This window comes from Macrobrachium nipponense, chromosome 19 (assembly GCF_015104395.2).
Source record: "Macrobrachium nipponense isolate FS-2020 chromosome 19, ASM1510439v2, whole genome shotgun sequence".
NCBI lineage: Eukaryota > Metazoa > Arthropoda > Malacostraca > Decapoda > Palaemonidae > Macrobrachium > Macrobrachium nipponense.
The window spans coordinates 19642846-19662302 of NC_061088.1; the positions used below are offsets into that span (position 1 = coordinate 19642846).

The window sequence follows — 19457 nt, forward strand, 5'->3', positions numbered from 1 at the left end:
CGTAATGGAAATGGCATAAAAGTGCCTGAATATAGAGCAGCATTATAAGTCAGCTGAAATAAAATCCAAAGTCGAAGGAAACGATAAATACAGACAGCAGATGTCGCCATGATCGGAGTTTCCGGTGCATCTGTGGCACACTGGAGTAGCCGTAAGTCGCCCAATGCGAAGACCCTGGGTTGAGACGAGGGAATACAAGGGAAGGTTGGAAAATTCTGATTTCTGTCATAGAGGAGTTACAGAGAAAAGTTTTGAACTAGTAGAGTGTTGATTAATAAATGATTGAGAGATAATGCGGTGTTGAATTTGTGTTTTGCTCCTATTATCTGTCGCTGTTAAGAAAATTATAAAAGCACATGAAAATTGGGTTTGTCCTAATCAAGTATTTGGTTACATTGATCGGTATATCGAACTAACATATGACAGACTAATTTATAGCTCCATGATGAGTTCTGATTATTTCATCTAATTAATTTAACTGTCTTAATTTATACTTGCATGACAAATCTGTACAAGTTTATGCTAGTATGTTTGAATCATATTTTCTGTAATTTCTTATTCTATATAAGCGTAGTTAAACCGCCAGATCTGCGACATAAATATTCTATAACTTGATTTCCTGGGGACACTGCCACATAAAAATGGTTAATTTTAGTTGGTAACACCTATTCTAGAGGAGATGATTTAGTATTTAAGCTGTATATTTGTATTTCTGAACAAGTTTTTGCTTAACCAACCCCCCCCCCTTTTTTTTTTACGTATCACAATTTTATCCTCGGCAGAGCAACACTCGAACAACCAGTGATGCGGGTAATTATATCACGTAAAGGCTTTGGGTACATTGATGGCAGGTTTTCAATATCGGCACAGACATGTCAGAAAAAAATAGAATATATCCGTAAAAATTTCTGCTCGAGAATGATTTACTCGAGTAGTAATTCCTATGGATATATATTACTATTTTTATGACATAAGTCGTGCGTCGTTGTTGAAAAACATTATGACATCAATATACTCAAAGCCTTTACTTGATATCATACCCATCATATGTTGTTCTGCTGCTAGGGATTAAATTCATAGTGATTAAAGAAAAAATAGGTAGGCAAAAATTTATTCAGGGTTAGTGCCCACAGAAATCAACCCCTACGCTCAAAAGTCTTCTCGTTTTTCTTAGTTTGAATACGACGCGAGTGAACGACTCTCGGCAAACGTAATGTTTTTTTTTTCTTTCTTTTTTTGCGTTAAATTACAAACCCTTGATCCAAATCCCACTAAACCTAAGGATAACATTCTTCAGAGTTATGACTATTTTCTACTAAGAGTGTAAAAAAAAAAAAGAAAACAACGTGGAAGAATTGGTACACTTTGTAAAATGTTGTGGTTGATATCGGCGGTTATCGGTGTTCGACATTTTCAGTTTACAAATTTCTACTGCAGGTTAGTTGAACCGTCTCCTCTGTCCAATTCCAAAATAACTAGGGTACAGGACTTTACTCCTCGTAAATAGACTAGTGTGTAATCATGAATATTCCCGAGGTGTGCCAACCTTGAATGTAGTTATCTAGAAATTTGCATTGGACATATTCACCAGGAAATATAAATGATCTAGAAAATACGAACTCAGAACACTCTTACATAGGTGAACAATACTTTCCCGATGAACCTGCTCGCTTATGAAACACTTAACTTCGCCTCGTAAAATCCACTCTCAGCTGTGCGGTGGTGTATTGACGAGCTGTCAGATTTAAGTTAATCACGTGTTGGCTCAGCTGAAAGCTTCAAAGGCTTAGAAAACGAGAGGCGAGTATCCGTGGCATTTGAACAAACCCACTCGGTGTATGACGAGTGTGGACGCTTAAATGATCCATTTGAAGCGTGCATATGGCAAAAAATGATATGCAAACATGTAGTGTCTGTCTCTTTGCATATGTGTATATATTCTGTTCACTATTAAGGAAGAATAACACGACGGCTACGGGAACGCACAGGCATACACACACACACACACACACACACACACACACACACACACACACATATATATAATATATATAATATATATATATATTATATATATATATATATATATATATAAGTCATATCACATTTCCGTGATTCATGTACATATATCGAGCTACAATGTCCTTTAATATCTAATTCGCTCTAACCTCGGAATTAATATATTTTCATATATGCTTAACCGAAGGGGAATTTTTTTCTCGATAATAGACTTGCCTGGACCAGGGCGCGAACCCATGGATCCTTTCAAATCCAGGAACGTCAGTGAAGCTTTTACCTACTACACCACCGCAAGAGGCGGTGGTGTAGTAGGTAAAAGCTTCACTGACGTTCCTGAATTTGAAAGGATCCATGGGTTCGCGCCCAGGTCCAGGCAAGTCTATTATCGAGAAAAAAAATTCCCCTTCGGTTAAGCATATATAAAAATATATTAATTCTGAGGTAGAGCGAATTAGATATTAAAGGACATTGTAGCTCGATATATATATATATATATATATATATATATATATATATATATATATATATATATATATATATATATATATATATAGATATATATATATAATATATACATATGTGTGTGTGTGTGTGTGTAGAATCTACTGGTGGTAATTTTTTACCAGATACAAATGCAATTGTAATAATCACAATGCCCTCGAGACATTGTGATTTACAATTACACACACACACGCGCGCGCGCATATATATATATATATATATATATATATATATATATATATATATATATACTTTAACGACTGGTTCGTGGATAAACCCCTTGTACAGTAAAGCTTCCATGATATAAGTCACTTCGTTGCCTACGCAGAAAAATTCTAAGAATATTCGTTACTCTTGGCAAGAGTGGAATTATCGCAATGACCGTTATTACTGTGATAATTAGGCACTAAAGTTATTTGCTGGGTGATTAAAGTACGGGTAATTTAATGCCCATGAGGAAATTGTATACAGGGTGTAACACGAGTCTATGCAAATATTTCGGTAAATGAAAGAAAACGTTCTATAAACACATGCATTTTAAGGCTTATTTATCAGTGAGGCGAATTTTTAAAATAAGTTTTTTTTAATGCTGCTCTCGGCCAATATGGCGTCCACGATGTCTGTATAATCAGGGATGGGGGGGGGCGGGGGGGGGGGGGGGAGGTTGATGAAGTGCATTAGACAACTGGATAGCTGATCTTTTAATTATGATTTTTTTTTCTCAAAGGTTTCTGAAAAATGTAACAGTCCCTTCAATTAGTAAATCGCCTGTAAACAGACTTCACTGTAATCTAATTGTAATGATTAGCTTTACGTATCAAGAAAGTAGTGTAAATGTCACGGGATTGTTGAGTCTGGAGTCAGGACTAGGCCTATGCTGAATGAGTGATCATGAAAGTATGTAATCATGATGACAAGGGGATGCAGGTTGGGAGGAAACTGCACTTTGAACATCGCCAGCTTTTGTTACCTCTTCCGATTACTGCATGATTATACCACCTTTTTCTGGAAAGAATGAAGAAAGTGAATTTTCCATAATACTCCCATTCTTTCTCTTTCCTCCGACAGACACGAAGATATTTTCTTAGGTGTGTTTTTTCCTTCAACTGGTGTATGATGGCTACTTTTGATGGAGGAGGAGAGACTTTTGAAAATACGTTTTAAATCTTTGATCAGTGTGTAATGAATAGGCATATCTTTGATGGAGGGGAAATTCTTTACCTTGTCGGAGTCCAGTGAATACCAGTGACGGAGAGGGAGAAGGTGTCAATGACACTTGCATTTTTCCCCTTTGTTCAGTATCTAAAGAATACATTTGATTTGGAAGTATTTTATTCAAATCAGCCTAATCGCCGATTCCCTTATATATATATATATATAGATAATAAATTATATATATAATAATATATATATATATGATATATATATATATATATATATATATATAACGGTGGAGTTCATTGTTGTAAAACTCATAAATAGACATCATATCTGCATATTCCACATTAGGGATTGTCTACAGTTTCTTGCTCATAAAATGAATAAGGAATCGGACACTTGTAACCCGAACACGCTCTTGGCGGAAAAGCTTGGTTTTTTAGAATAACAAGTGTTGTGGTCAGCTCCATCCCCCTCCCCGACGTCCTGTACGCGCCATCTTACTTGACCATTTAATGATTTAAGCTTATTTTAAAAATCCACCTCACCGACAAATGAAGGCTTAAAATGCATGTTTATATAACAATTTCTGCTCAGAATGACATTTTCTTTCACTTCCCATAATATTTGCATAAACTCGGGTTACATATATATATATATATATATATATATATATATATATATATGTGTGTGTGTGTGTGTGTGTATGTAAATGCATACACATATTGTATATATTTATATTTATGTATGTCTGTCTAATGGGTAGGCACGAGTATGTGTTTGAAAGTTCATATTAATTATTATTTACTTTACATTTATCAATGCGCTGAAAGTGCTATGATAATAAAGAGGGAAAATGAAAAAGAAAATAAAAGGAAATTAACTTTCAGTGTCCAAGTGTTACAAGAAAAGACACCTACATCCTCGCCTCAGAATTATTGGGGGTCGCTGTTTTGATTATTTGTGCTGTTGAACACGAAACTAGCACGCTGATTTGTTTAAAAAGAAGGAAACATTTTCTTTCTGAGCAATGCAGAAGCTGTTTCTTGCTTTATGGAAGCACTTTTGTAATCAATAAATATATGTTAAAAAATTTAGGAAAATGATGTAGTCTATCGACATTTTTTACTTTTTACGTATTTACAAATATAGTTATCACAATTACTCTTGTATTCGTACTTCGAAACCATAAATACATTTTCCCCGTATTTCCTTTCTTATAAATAAAAAAAAAATTCAATTGCTACATAGCGACTGACGTCACGCCTCCTTGCATTTAACAGTACGTAACTTTCGGTCGATGGGTTGTTATCACTTCGTCTTTATTATAATCTTTTTCATATTCGTTCATCCCACTTCAGTCTTTCTTAAACTTACACTGCCATTCCGTGCATTTTCGTACGAACCAAAGATCACGTGACCTAATGCACGAATGGCAGATTGACACGTAGGTTCTTTTTCAATGTCTGATAACTTTTGCTCGGAGATTTCCCACCTCCACGCCTGAAACTCCTCCGAACTGTTTTTCACCGTGTCCATGGCACCTGAATTGGACTTGGCAGCGCGCATGTGCTGTTCCACGAACCCCTGCGCTCTCTCTGATAACGTAGGATCGTCAAAGAGGAACCGGAACAATTCAGTCACAGTTTCTTGAGGCTGGATGCACATCTTTTCCAGCTGGACCCTGAGGAGCTTCTCAGGGTACAACTTGACCATCCTGTTGAAGTCCTTCAGGTCGGTGTCTAGGAGAGAACACTGCTTAGCGGGTGAGCTGTTCCATCCTAGCTTCTGCATGGAAGCTATTGATCCCCTAGGATCTCGTACAAGGTAAATGGCCTTCATATTAAGGGAGTTATCCTTCAGCAGACCCTCTATCCATGAAAGTCTAGACCTGATCACTTTGACAACGCGGATGTGAGACTTATGGCACAACCCTCGGAGGTCTAGATTCCTCCGGCATCTACCGTTACCTTCTTTGGGATCCTTGAAACACCTCAAGGCTTCTGGATGGTAGTACCGCAAGAATATGCCTTTCCCTCTCATCCATTCTGCAAATTCATCCTTGAAATTGCAGACAGCCAGGCTGGAGAGAAACCCTGGTACACACGATCCGTTGCGGAAGCAAGGTTCATTTTTTTTCAACCAGATAGGCTCGAAAAATACGACTGTATTTTCCAGAGTTCCGAGGAGTTCGGACATCATCGTAGAGCCGCTACGACCAGATGAGCTGACCAAGAGGATAAAGAGCGGCTTGTTTGCTTGGGTTGCCCTGCCACCGTCTCTTATGTCATCTGCACCGTTTGAAGCGACAAAACTTACTCCCCTGAAGTCTGTCTGCACACCTGAAAGAAGGCAAAAGTTAATTATTTGATTTTGGAAAGAACATATATTGTACTCTCATAGCTTATCCTTAATCTAACAAAAGCATCCTTTTGGGTCTCTTTCATATGAATGTGTTAACATTCTGAATGATGATAACAATAGACATCTTCATGGTCATTAGTATAAAATTTTACATAGCCTACATCCATACATATAAAGTGTTACCATTCTCTTAATTAGTAAGTGTAGCTGGACTGAGGTTGGTAACAGTTTCCTGCAAAATCCATTGCGTCCCTGTTAAACTTATCAGTGAATCATACAACATGGTGTTTGTGCTTTTCAAAGGCCAGTTACATCATCACACTCAACACCAGCAGATAATCCAGCTGTGAATGGGTACCAGCGTTAACTGGGCATCGCAATAAGGGTAGTGGACGTGGCCTACCAACATCAGCACTGAATTCTTCTGATAACAGGGAGGTGCTATCCTTCTATCACCAACAAGCCAGATGAGAGAAGATGGTACATAGTGCACAAAATAGAGATGTGAATAGATATATGTATAACTTCAAGCTAAAGCTGGTTTCTGTAATAAGGTGTAACTCCATTTATAATTTAACTGCTGAATTGTTGATGGACTCTGTGCATAAAACTTCCACGTCATTAGCTGTTGTATAAAACTACAGCACCCACCCTCCCGTTAGTGCACCTCACACGGTGCTCTGTAGACATTATGGAATCTTTGCAGCGGTCCTTCAGCCCCTAGCTGCAACCCTTCGTTCGTATTCTTTCTTCAGTGTAACTGTGAGGTTTTCCTCCTGTCACACCTTTAATACCTTTTTACTCTCAGTTTCCCTTCAGGTGCTGAATGACCTCATCATAGGGCCCAACGCTTGGCCTTTAGCTTACATTCTCTTCCGTTCCTACAGCAGAGGGCAACAACAATGCTTTGAAACCCTGTATACACACACCACATCGTTCATATCTCTCCTGCATTTTTACGTCAAATATATGCTTCTCTTTCCTGACAAAATCTTTTTGTTGCTCTCAGCGTCTTGTCTTCTATACCATGAATTCTCAACACCATATGTATGCCATGTGTATCTTTGTACTGTTACTTTCAATCTTCCTTCTTAGCTATTCCATAACAAGCATTTGATAAGCGCATCCTCTGTGCTGTCTAAACCTCCTGTGTTCTTCCTCAATCATACACCTTTCCAACGACACTAAGTAACGTTATATCCCTGTAATTCTTAAATTATCCTCAATCACCTTTATCTTTTTACTCTTCTCTTTGGCATCTTTTCTTCTTCTTGATATACTTTACACACACTGGTCAGCCACTCATTCACGCTTTTGCATTGGTGTCTTTTATTCTTCAACCTCTTGATTACTGTCCTCGATTATGTGTATTATATGACTATAGTAGATTCACATCAACCGTGCATTTGATGTCTAGCCCAGTCTCTTACGACGTTCCTAATTGGCTGTTGATAAGCCAATCACAGGGCTGGAAACTCTCAGTCTCTCTCGAGAGTTCACATAGGCAGGACGTATGTTCCACCTCTCCTGAGGGATACTTTTGAAAGATGTATCCCTCAGGAGAGGTGGTGGAACATAGATCCTACCCATGTGAACTCTCTCGAGAGACTAAGAGTTTTTAGTCCTGCGATTGGCTTATCAAAAGCCAGTCAGGAGCGTCGTAAGGGACTGGCCTAAACATCAGATCCACGGTTGATGCGAATCTACTCTATTGTCATGCACTGGGATTTCATCTTTTATTCAGAAGTGACGCGTTCTCAATACCGTTAGCCAAACACAGAAATCTTAGCAGTGTTGGCCCTGATCAGGACTTGAATGTAGACCAGACCTTACACTGAATCCCTTATCATTCAATAAAATTTAATGCGTTTACATTCTGCCTCATACTGCTTCATAGCGCTCTGACTTTTATAACCAGATCTTTTGGCATTGACGGGAAAAATTTACTTCAGTCACGGGGACACTAATAATTATACTGCCTTATAATCACCCTGTTTTCATGTTTTATCTGGCGAGATCACGCAAACCGGTGTATTCAGACACGTGTACCTTCATGTTTTGCCACAGGTGCTGGACTTGATATCAGTGCTCTTACAAAATAATCATAGGAGAAAATTCATTTATGTATGATGGCAGAGTCGAAGTGGACGTTCGGCCAGTGACTCATTGGGTCCGTTTGGATAAACATTTTGGGTCCGTTTGGATAAACATTACATATATAAAATAAAAAGACCGATGCCCAATAAATACGTTGAAACGACCTCTATGTATACTTTTCCTAGGGATGAAATAGGCGGCTTATGTTCGAATAATGTGATGTTATGATAAAATCATGTAAATAAGCAGCCTTGGGAATGACATTTGAAGACTGATATTTCTTGGGGGTCATGATCTTGATGATATTTACTGTCATCTGTTTGTTTTTACGGTCAGAATGTTCTAATGACGGACGGTAAAGAGAGGTTCCTGAACAGGGGTCCCCCTCCCCCTAAGTCCACCAAAACCCCACTAAATCAACGAGGACCCCCCTGTTAAGGGGTGTATGAAGCCACTCAAGGCTGACTGACGTAATTGTGGCTTTCATGAGATGAAACGGTTTAATTTGCGTCCTATTAATATATGTTATAAAATTCAGATTTCTGACGTCCAGGTGAACCTCTCGTATAGTGGTTGATTATATGAATTAATGAATGAGTTGGTTATGAATGCATAGATAATGAATAAGCCAAGAAGGCATGTGATCTGCTAAGCATGATGCTATTCAGAATAAACCGCATCAGTGGCGTGGTCGGTATGGTGGCCGCGAGTTGATTCTCGGGCATTCCACTGAGGGGTTAGAGGTGTGCATTCCTGGTGATAGAAGTTCACTCTCGACGTGGTTCGGAAGTCACGTAAAGCCGTTGGTCCCGTTGCTGAATAACCACTGGTCCCATGCATCGTCAAAACACCTTACAAACAAACAAACAAATAAACCTATAGAGAACAGGGTGCCCCTATGTGGGAAAGACAATGCGCCAAAGAAAACTAAAGTATATTATAAGTAAAACATAAGTAAGCTTGGAAACTGTTCATTTAAAAAGATTAGCGCATTTATATGTTACACACACACACACACACACACACATATATATATATACTATATATATATATATATATATATATATATATATATATATATATATATATATATATATATATTATTCAAACATCTGTGGCACGACTATAAAGACATTACAAAATTCTGGTCTTAAAGGGCAGATGGTTAAACGGCGCAATTTTGATTACGGCCTGAATGTCAATTTAACACATGTTAAATAATGGTATTCAGAGTGATGGATTAAATTATTTATATCATTTTAAAAATAGTTCAACCGGATGTTTAAAAGGATGTGTTGTTTATACACACTTTAAAAATACCAGTAAGATTCAGTTTTTTTTTTAAATTTACCTGTGGGCACGTTACCCTTGGAAAACCATACTTGGCCTTGTCGTTTATGAGAAATCCTTGTACTGCTGCATATATGTGCTTTTGAAATAAAGTATTTGGCTGTCTACTCTGAGAAAAAGTACCTATCCATTTTTCCCTTCAAGTGTGCCTCTATATTTTATTATAACATAAAAAAGAACTTATCTGAATATTTACCTACGAACTGAGATTTTTTATTTGTATTTGATTATGTAAAAGAAACTTCTCTATATATTTGTCGTACAAACAGGGGAAATTTTATCCATATCAGTATATACGCAGAAAATTTAATAGTACCAAAAAATGAAAAGGATTTGAAATATTTCAACGCTTATTAGACGGACCATCAAATGTTGGCAGGTAACACGTAATTAAGAAAATTTACATAATGTTGTCCCGACACTACACTCACGCTATTTATTAGCATTTGAAGGACATTCAGCTGCTATTTGATGACACCCCATTTCGAGTCAAACACGCCATTCGTTTCTAGAGACTTGCTCTCATGCTATTTATGTCATTAAAATATACATTTTTAAGACATGTTTGCACTATTGCCAAGATTTTATCCTGTAGTGTGGTATAGCTGGTTCACTTAAGGTAGATTCTTTGGTGAACCCTATGGCTACCATACGGCTCATCCAAGAATCTACCTTAATTGAACCAGCTATAGTGCACCTCACACGCGGTGTACTGTAGGCATTACTTAAGGTTATTTGCAGTTTCCATTCGGCCCCTAGCTGCAACCTCTTTCATTCCTTTTACTGTACCTCCAGTCACATTTCTTCCGTCTTACTTTCCGCCCTCTTCTTGCAATTGTTTTAAAGTGCAGCTGCGATGTTTTCCTCCTGTTACACCTTTGTAATGCTTTACACTTAATATTCCTTTCAGCGCTAAATGACCTCATAATAGGTCCCAGGACTTGGTCTTCGGCCTAGATTGTATATTCTGTATAGTCTATTCCATAATTTTTAAACATTCTTGAATAATTTTATGCTATCATTCTTTCTTTCTTTTTTTAACTAATATAATGGCGTTCTTTAGGATATAACTCCGTCATTTAGTACAATATTTCCATTCGTTTTAAGACATTAATGGCTTCAGATCTCAAACTATAGGAGTTATCAACGTGACGTCATCAACGTTTTTCTAAACAATAACACTGCATGTGGGCCTTTCCGTTTCACGACTGTATCTGACGGAACGTAGTCCATTCAAATTAATCTGCAACTTATTTCTAAGCAATGGTTCTATCGTGTGTTGTTGTAGGATGCAGGAATAAGTGGGGAAAGGGAAACCTAGTATCCTGGAATCGTATTCCCAGCGAAAGTGACTGGGAGAGGAGAAATAAGTGGCTGGCAGCCACTAAACTAACTGTCCAACTCATGCAAGGCGTAAAGAGAATAAATATGAAACTGAAAGAGCAGTGGGACATAGCATTTTGTAACCTGGCCTAAATGGCTCAGTAAATGATTAATATTATTGTAAGTTCAACAGACCCACGCAATAGCACTGCCATGTCTACAATACCATTAAAAGCTCGTCTGCCTGCAGCCAACCATTGCCTGCATCTACCAACACATGGATAGAAGTTATCATCTATACGTATCTAATTCGTCTTATCTTTCAATTGGACGTGGATCTTCATGAAACAACATAATCTTATGCAAAATATTAGAGCATAAAAGCATTTTTCTATTAAAACATTCAGATTTACATATTTTCGTTGACAACGTTTCGGAAGACTGCTAACAATGCACGCGATTTCACTACATAGAAAATGTAAAACTTTATAACTCCACCACATTCCTATAAAACAATTTATTTCAACACATATGCCAACAGTAAATACATGAAATTATATTTCCATGTTTTTAGAGTAAACAATAACCGATAGACTACACAGGAGCAACAGCTGAGATTAACAGAATTTTTTTTTATCTTTTATTTTTATTATTAAACCAAACAAAAACTTTCAGTTTTCTTCTGAAGATTGAAATAGGAACCCACAAAATTACTGTGTATAACGTGTTTACTTATTAGTATTTACATTTTATTTTACTCAACACTCGAGTACTTTCAGGCCCTATCTGTAGCCCATTTTCAAGAGATATGTAGGTTATCAGCCTTGAACTAGGCTGACAACCTACACATCTCTTGAAAAAAAGGCCACAGATAGGGCCTGGAAGTACTCGAGTGTTAAGTAAAATAATATGTAAATACTTATAAGTAAACACGTTATACACAGTAATATTGTGGGCTTCTTTTTCAATCATATTATTATTATTATTAACTGAAAATGGATCGAGATAAAGGACCAGTGAATTTCAGACCATGCCACACTATTAAGAGTGTAATGACACAGACATCTTGCCCTCATGTGAAAGTTGTTTGAAACTACTGGATTCTAAACCTTATGGAAAGCAAAATAATATTCATTTGATTCTCTCATGGTAGGTGAAGTTAACGGACTGAAAAACTTAAAACATCATCAACTTTGAGGATAAATTTTGGTTTTACTTCACATTTTGAGGAATTAATACAGCAATACACGAGATTACGTATACAATATAATAAGCAATATAGAAGCATTACCCTGACATACACGTAACACTTGACAAAGTTAAATTAGGTGAGAGCGTCGTGTGCAATGTTCGCTTTTGCCCACCAGCGTACTGCGCATGCGCCTGATATGCTTCACTTGTTTATATACATAATCTCTCCTATTAGATAGTCTCATTACCATTCCAAGAGATCGTAATCCAATTCTTTAGGACCTCATTCCCCCTTCTTCAAGATGATGGCGGTGACTAAAATCATAAGAATGACAGTGATAATGGTTGTAACCGTAGTATTGAGCATTAATTGATAACTACTGGCCGTTATGGTTACAAGAAAGGAGATGCGAGAGAAAACGGAATCCTGCAGAAGTTACAAAAAAGAAAACGCCCTTTGGGAGGCACGAAAAAAAATGGGCCGTAAGAAATGCGAAAGAAAACGAAGTCTGTACAAGCTTTCCATTGACTAATTTTTCCGTTCGTTTATCTCAGTTATTCTTCTGTCTGCCTCCTGCATATCCTGAATAGATAACACGAAGAAGAGCCCTCAAGCAAAGGAGAAAGTTGGGATTAAAGACGAGAAAGGAAGCTCCGATATGCGCCTGATATGCTTCACTTGTTTATATACATAATCTCTCCTATTAGATAGTCTCATTACCATTAGATAGTCTCATTACCATTCCAAGAGATCGTAATCCAATTCTTTAGGACCTCATTCCCCCTTCTTCAAGATGATGGCGGTGACTAAAATCATAAGAATGACAGTGATAATGGTTGTAACCGTAGTATTGAGCATTAATTGATAACTACTGGCCGTTATGGTTACAAGAAAGGAGATGCGAGAGAAAACGGAATCCTGCAGAAGTTACAAAAAAGAAAACGCCCTTTGGGAGGCACGAAAAAAAATGGGCCGTAAGAAATGCGAAAGAAAACGAAGTCTGTACAAGCTTTCCATTGACTAATTTTTCCGTTCGTTTATCTCAGTTATTCTTCTGTCTGCCTCCTGCATATCCTGAATAGATAACACGAAGAAGAGCCCTCAAGCAAAGGAGAAAGTTGGGATTAAAGACGAGAAAGGAAGCTCCGTCACGACTACTGGAAAGAAATAATAAGATCACGCAACCAGCCAGCTCTGTCACGGCCCTGCTGAAAAATCATTCCGGGCCTGGAGAAGGAAGTGTTCCGGGTCGCTGGAAATGAATTTGAACCGCAAGATTCGCGCTGATGAACAAAGTCATTGCTGGAAATGGGATTTTCGATATATATATATATAGATATATATATATATATATATATATGCTTAAAAAATCACAGTAGATGCACGTGACTTCATTAAATGACCAAGCGCTTTCGTCTTTACTAAGACATTGTCTAGGAGCTAATGAAATACAATTGGAGAGAAAGGTCTCAGGTACACAACAAGATCAAGAATACCAGATGGTTAGTTGTCAAAAGGGTAAAAATTAAAAAAGATAATCCAGGATTATCGGATATCACACGGTCACAAACCTAAACAGATTCGACCCTAACCGAAATTACAAAGTTTCTTTACAGTCCAAAACATGTAAAAAACTGAATATATTAATTTTGTTGCTTATATTTATCTACAACTTTTTTCATTAAGAAAGCATCAAGTTTAAATAAACCAAGACTTAAATTTAGAACATTTCTCTTATTTGACTTGATGAAACAAGATTCAATGATATTCCTTTTAACTGTGTCATTACATGGGATTAAGGCTCTTGCTTGACTCCAGTTAATAGGATGATCTAAATCTCTCATATGTACGAATAATGCATTCGATATTTGCCCAGTTCTCACAGAATATTGGTGTTGTTTGAGACGTTGTGAAGGAGATTTACTGGTCTGTCCGTAATAGACATTATCACACTTTTTGCAAGGAATTTCATATATGCAGCCTGGAAGATCTTTAGGAGAATTTTTTATTACTAAACTCTTGACATTGATATTACTGAAAACATTTATGTAAAAAAAAACTTTAAAATTCTAGGAATATCTAAAAACTTTTCATCATAGGGTAATTTTAGAATGTTGTGCTTACTAAATTCAAGTTTGTCATTAGTTGAATAAAATGTTTTTCTAGCTCTTTTCCATACCACATCTGCAAAAGTCCTTGGATATTTGAGTTTCAATGCAATATCATAAATTGTTTTAATTTTAGCATCAATAAACTGCGGGCTACAGACACGTAAGGAACATCCCAAAAAAACAGAGAACTTAACATTTTGATGGTGATTGGAGTAGTCATGAACAAAAGAGGCAATGTTAGTTGATTTTCGAAAGACTGAAAAGGTGAAATTTCTATAATTTCTATGGACAGTATATATTGTGTGCATTAGTGGCAATTCATAGATACCTTACACTCACACACATATATATATATATATATATATGTATATATATAGTGGGTATTTATATAGATACCTTCTCGATATTTGGAAGTGTTATCAGTACCTACAATATGTATAGACGATTTATACATATCCATAAATACCCCACAGATATTTAAAGGTATCTTTAAAGCAACCATGAAGTTTATTTAGGTATAGATATACGAACACAAGAACTCTGCGTTTCAATGTCGAAAAATGTTACATCGTATTTTAACCTTCGATACATTTTATTTCGATAATTTTTTCTTTTATCTACGAAAAACAATCATACTTTCGTGCTGACTTCGTGGATGAAGGTTGGCAAGTTAGATTGGGGAATTCGATGACATTGTTTTTATGTAGCCTTTGTATCACACCATCTTTGCTATCAATTAAGGTTTTCTGTCTTTCTCAACGAGCATACATGCCTACATAAACAGAAACGCTTACACTATATATGTATAAACACACACACACACATATATATATAATCTACTGGTCATTTTTACCAGATACACATGGAATTGTAATAGCCACAATTTATGGCCTCTTTCTTAACTCCTCTAATTCTTTGCTCTTTTATTGGATACGCTTGTCACTACAAAGCCTGAAGATCCAAGTTCAAAGAATTTTTTTTCTTTTTTTGGAAGAAATTCTGATGTCCGGTACCGGGAAACGAAGCCAGGTCCCATAATCACAAAGGTGGTCAGGTCGGCAACGTGACCTCTTTGTGATTATGGGACCTGGGTTAACCGTTTCCCGGTACCGGACATCACAATTTCTTCCCCCAAAAATTTCTTTGAACCTGGATCCTCAGACTTTGTAGTGACAAGCGTATCCAAAAAAGAGCAAAGAATTCGAGAAGTTAAGTGGGCATTGTGGGTATTAGAATTCCATATATAGATACCTATATATATATATTATATATATAGATATATATATATATATATATATATATATATCATATATATATATATATTTGTGTGCCTGCTTTTAAGTATGAGAGAGAAAGTCAATCACTCTAATCATCAAATATCGTGGGAAAAAAATGAAACGTCATTATACCATTATCTTCGGTGAAGCAACACTTCTATGTTTTCGGGTGTGTTTGTCTGTCTGTGTTCATCAGCGTGTCGAATACAGGAGTTCTCAAGAATCGATTAACGGGTTTCGATTAAAAAGGCTCCCACGCACTTTTCCTTGCCTTTTACCTTTTATTTGTGTTTTTTTTTCTTTCTCCGTGCGTGTGTGGCATCCTTATTATATTGGCAATTTTCCATACCAATTTCTTGATCGTTTTAGATCACCAGTTTTGACCAAGAAAATAAAAAAAAGTAAAAAAAAAGTCAAGAACAAATTTAAGTTACTTCACACGGTGCACTGTGAGCATTACTTAAGGTTTTTTGCAGCGTTCCTACGGCTCCTAGTTGCAACCCTCACATTCCTTTTACTGTACCTCCGGTAATTCTCTCCTTCCATCTTGGTTTCCAACCACTCCCAACTACTGCTTGAACTTTATTCTCAACGCTGAATGAACCCATAGGTTCCAGCGCTTGGCCTTTGACCTAAGTTTTCTGTTCGAGTATTCCATTGTTAAGGTTAGAAGCCAATTAAGGCTGTTATTAATGAATAGTATCTGTTTAAGGTGAAGGCTGTTGTGCTCATCAGTAGGCCATGCTCTATATTGAATGCTGTTGGGAGAAACTTCATTTTCTGCAGTTAATTAAGTGCTGTAATCCTTGTAGGGGTGCATTTTGGAGTGCTTGTTTAGAATTAAATATATGTATATATTATGCACATGGTTGTGTACAAACATAGTTTTTTTTTTTTATAGCACCTGACTGAAGATGAACCTAGTACAAGGTTCGAAAGCTTTTAATATCCATTAAAGACCATAAACTCCCACGCTATATTATTGTGGACCTGCAACCATATAGTTTTTTTTTGTAAGCATAAACTTAATCATTACTTGCATATTAATATGCAAAACGAACACGGTGCGACGGAAAATTTCTGTATTTACTAAAGATTAAAAAATATATGTATTTTCTTAAAATAGGTCTTTCTGATTTCTGATTTGGTATTAATTGTCGTTTATCTATAGTAGTAACAGTAGCTGTAGTAGCCGTTTTCAAAACCAAATAGTGTATCAGTTGTATATTAAATGAATAACTGAATCAATCCCATAAGGAGGGTAGTACCGTCAATGCACTTCATGCGGCGCACTGTAGGCATTACTTAAGGTTCTTTGCTGCGTGCCTTCGACCCCTAGCTGCAACCACTTTCGCCCCTTTCACTGTACCTCCTTTCATATTCTCTTTCTTACATCTTACTTGCCGCCCTCTCCTGGCAACTGATTCTAAGTGCAACTGCGAAGTTTTCCTCCTGTTACACCTATCAACCCTTTTACTGTCAATTTCCGTTTCAGCGCTGAATGATCGCATAGGTCCCAGTGCTTGGCCGTTTGCCTAAATTCTGTATTCAGTTCTGTTCAATAACTGAATCAAAAATCAATTGAATGTGTTATCATTCAAGAACTCATTTGTATTCGTTAGATCAAAACCACGTGGGAATGAACTCACCTCCAACGTCCTCCGAAGGGGAGAGAACGTTCATCCTCAGGTACAATCCGCACAGGAAAAACGCCGCCATAGAAACGTTCAGGAAAACGGTCCTTCCGTTGTGAACGCACCTCATCGTGAAAACGCCAAGTGAAGGCCTTTCCTGACCTGAGGAATTTTGCAAGGATCTGCCGGGCGAGGAGAATGTTGGCAAAGGAGGGAGGAGGAGGAGGAGTTTTGCAAGCGCATCCCAGGAGGAAGAAGATCAGGCAGGAACTGGAGACGGACGGCGTCAGGATCTGCAAGATTCTCGCTCCGTTCGTTTCCGTCATCACCAGACACGCTCTCAGGGCAGGTAACCAGCCAACGGTGCCAGATGCGCCGTGCTGCTGGTGCTTATGACTTCGCACACCCCTTTTCCGCCTTCTCTCTCTTTTCACACACACGCACTCACACGCACATACACACACATACACACATGAGCTACGCAGAATTACGGTATATTCCGGTGGCCAATCATGCTTCGCTTTCGGCTCCATTAGAGAGGCTTCCGTGATTTTGCCGAATAGTCGCCCTGTGAGCTTCTTCTTCTACTTTTATTAAATGGAAGTTTGAACATTGTCAACGCCTTACATTGTCGTTTTAGAAGCCCTGCCAATTTGCAATTTTTAATGGAAACTTCTCATTTTTTACTTTGGATTTCGGTAATGCTGGACTTATTGGCAACTGGTTCTCTGCCTCCATTATCAAGCTTAGGAAGGATCTCCCTTCCTGTTTTGACAAGAGTGTGCCGTGACGTCATTAACTATGACGTCACTGTGACGTCGTAGAATTCTCAGCCTTACTCACCTGATACACAGGTATTTGGGTGACCTCTCTTCGGCTAAATTTACACCGAGGTAAAAGGTTGCTATTGAAACCTGAAAACACGCTGGGAAGCTGTACAAACACTGGACAACTAGCACTAAATTGCTGGGCAAATTCACTCGGCATTACCAGTGCTATAACCACCGAGCAAATTACTCATTCCAATGGCTTACCCAATTGAAAGGACTAAGTATTCAGTGAAATTAACGTCCTTATTGGCGGCGGTGTATTTACACCTTAACTGACTTCGTTACTCGTTTCGATATGTATATTTTCCTCAGCAGAATCACTAGTTTTATTTTGTAACGTCACTCTATCCGCTTGTGTCCAAGCAAGAAGTCGTTCTTTACTATATATATATATATATATATATATATATATATATATATATATATATATATATATATATATATATATATATATATATATTTGTCGCGAAATATCTTGTATTCAAAATTATTTTGTCAGTTTGGTCACAGTTTACTTGTTTCTCTCTCTCTCTCTCTCTCTCTCTCTCTCTCTCTCTCTCTCTCTCTCTCTCTCTCTCGCTCTCTCTCTCTCTCTCTCTCTCTCTCTCTCTCTCTCTTTGTTACTTCATTTTACTCAATTCCAATTAGGTTATTATTTCAAAATAAAAAAAAGTGAAACGAGACGAAGGGGATAATGGAATACAGATGCAAATAGTGAACGAAGGAAGACGAAACAAACAAGTAAATGTCTGCGTGCAGAAACCGAAGTACTTTAACTACAGAATGGCTCCGTCGAGCCCAAATGCGCAGCTTCTTCGTCACCCTAAATTACTTTCCTTCTGCTGAACCAACGCCCTCCACAATGATCTCAGGCTCAAGGATAGAGAACGAGGTCGTGCGTGAAAATGAAAATTGTTTATTCGACAACAACAATGGTTGTAGTTTGTTTTTTTCCATGTTGCTCTCTTGTTTTGAGATCATCACTTATTATTATTATTATTAACAGTGGCTGTTGTTTTTCGAATTGCTTTCTTGTTATTTTTAGATCTTTATTATTATTATTATTATTTTTTTTTTTTTTTTTTGCTCTATCACAGTCCTCCAATTCGACTGGGTGGTATTTATAGTGTGGGGTTCCGGGTTGCATCCTGCCTCCTTAGGAGTCCATCACTTTTCTTACTATGTGTGCCGTTTCTAGGATCACACTCTTCTGCATGAGACCTGGAGCTACTTCAGCCTCTAGTTTTTCTAGATTCCTTTTCAGGGATCTTGGGATCGTGCCTAGTGCTCCTATGATTATGGGTACGATTTCCACTGGCATATCCCATATCCTTCTTATTTCTATTTTCAGATCTTGATACTTATCCATTTTTTCCCTCTCTTTCTCTTCAACTCTGGTGTCCCATGGTATTGCGACATCAATGAGTGATACTTTCTTCTTGACCTTGTCAATCAACGTCACGTCTGGTCTGTTTGCACGTATCACCCTATCCGTTCTGATACCATAGTCCCAGAGGATCTTTACCTGATCGTTTTCTATCACTCCCTCAGGTTGGTGCTCGTACCACTTATTACTGCAAGGTAGCTGATGTTTCTTGCAC

The 19457-nt window shown here is 37.5% G+C and overlaps 1 protein-coding gene across 1 annotated transcript; it reads right to left on the reverse strand.

Annotated features, from left to right (window-relative positions):
- Positions 1 to 4789: 4789 nt before the first annotated feature.
- Positions 4790 to 17417, reverse strand: LOC135212734 (carbohydrate sulfotransferase 3-like). Its single transcript, XM_064246450.1, has 2 exons — positions 17042 to 17417; positions 4790 to 6020 (listed from the first exon to the last, which is right to left on the reverse strand). Exons 1-2 carry the CDS (start codon positions 17154 to 17156, stop codon positions 5026 to 5028), a joined length of 1110 nt encoding a protein of 369 aa, XP_064102520.1. The 5' UTR covers positions 17157 to 17417; the 3' UTR covers positions 4790 to 5025.
- Positions 17418 to 19457: the final 2040 nt, after the last annotated feature.

Excerpts from the sequence above, each read along its gene's own strand:
- LOC135212734 (XM_064246450.1), bottom strand. The coding sequence starts at position 17,156 with ATGAGGTGCGTTCACAACGGAAGGACCGTTTTCCTGAACGTTTCTATG. Across the intron at positions 6,021-17,041 it reads CCCTTCGGAGGACGTTGGAG|GTGTGCAGACAGACTTCAGG; the intron begins GTGAGTTCATTC and ends GCCTTCTTTCAG.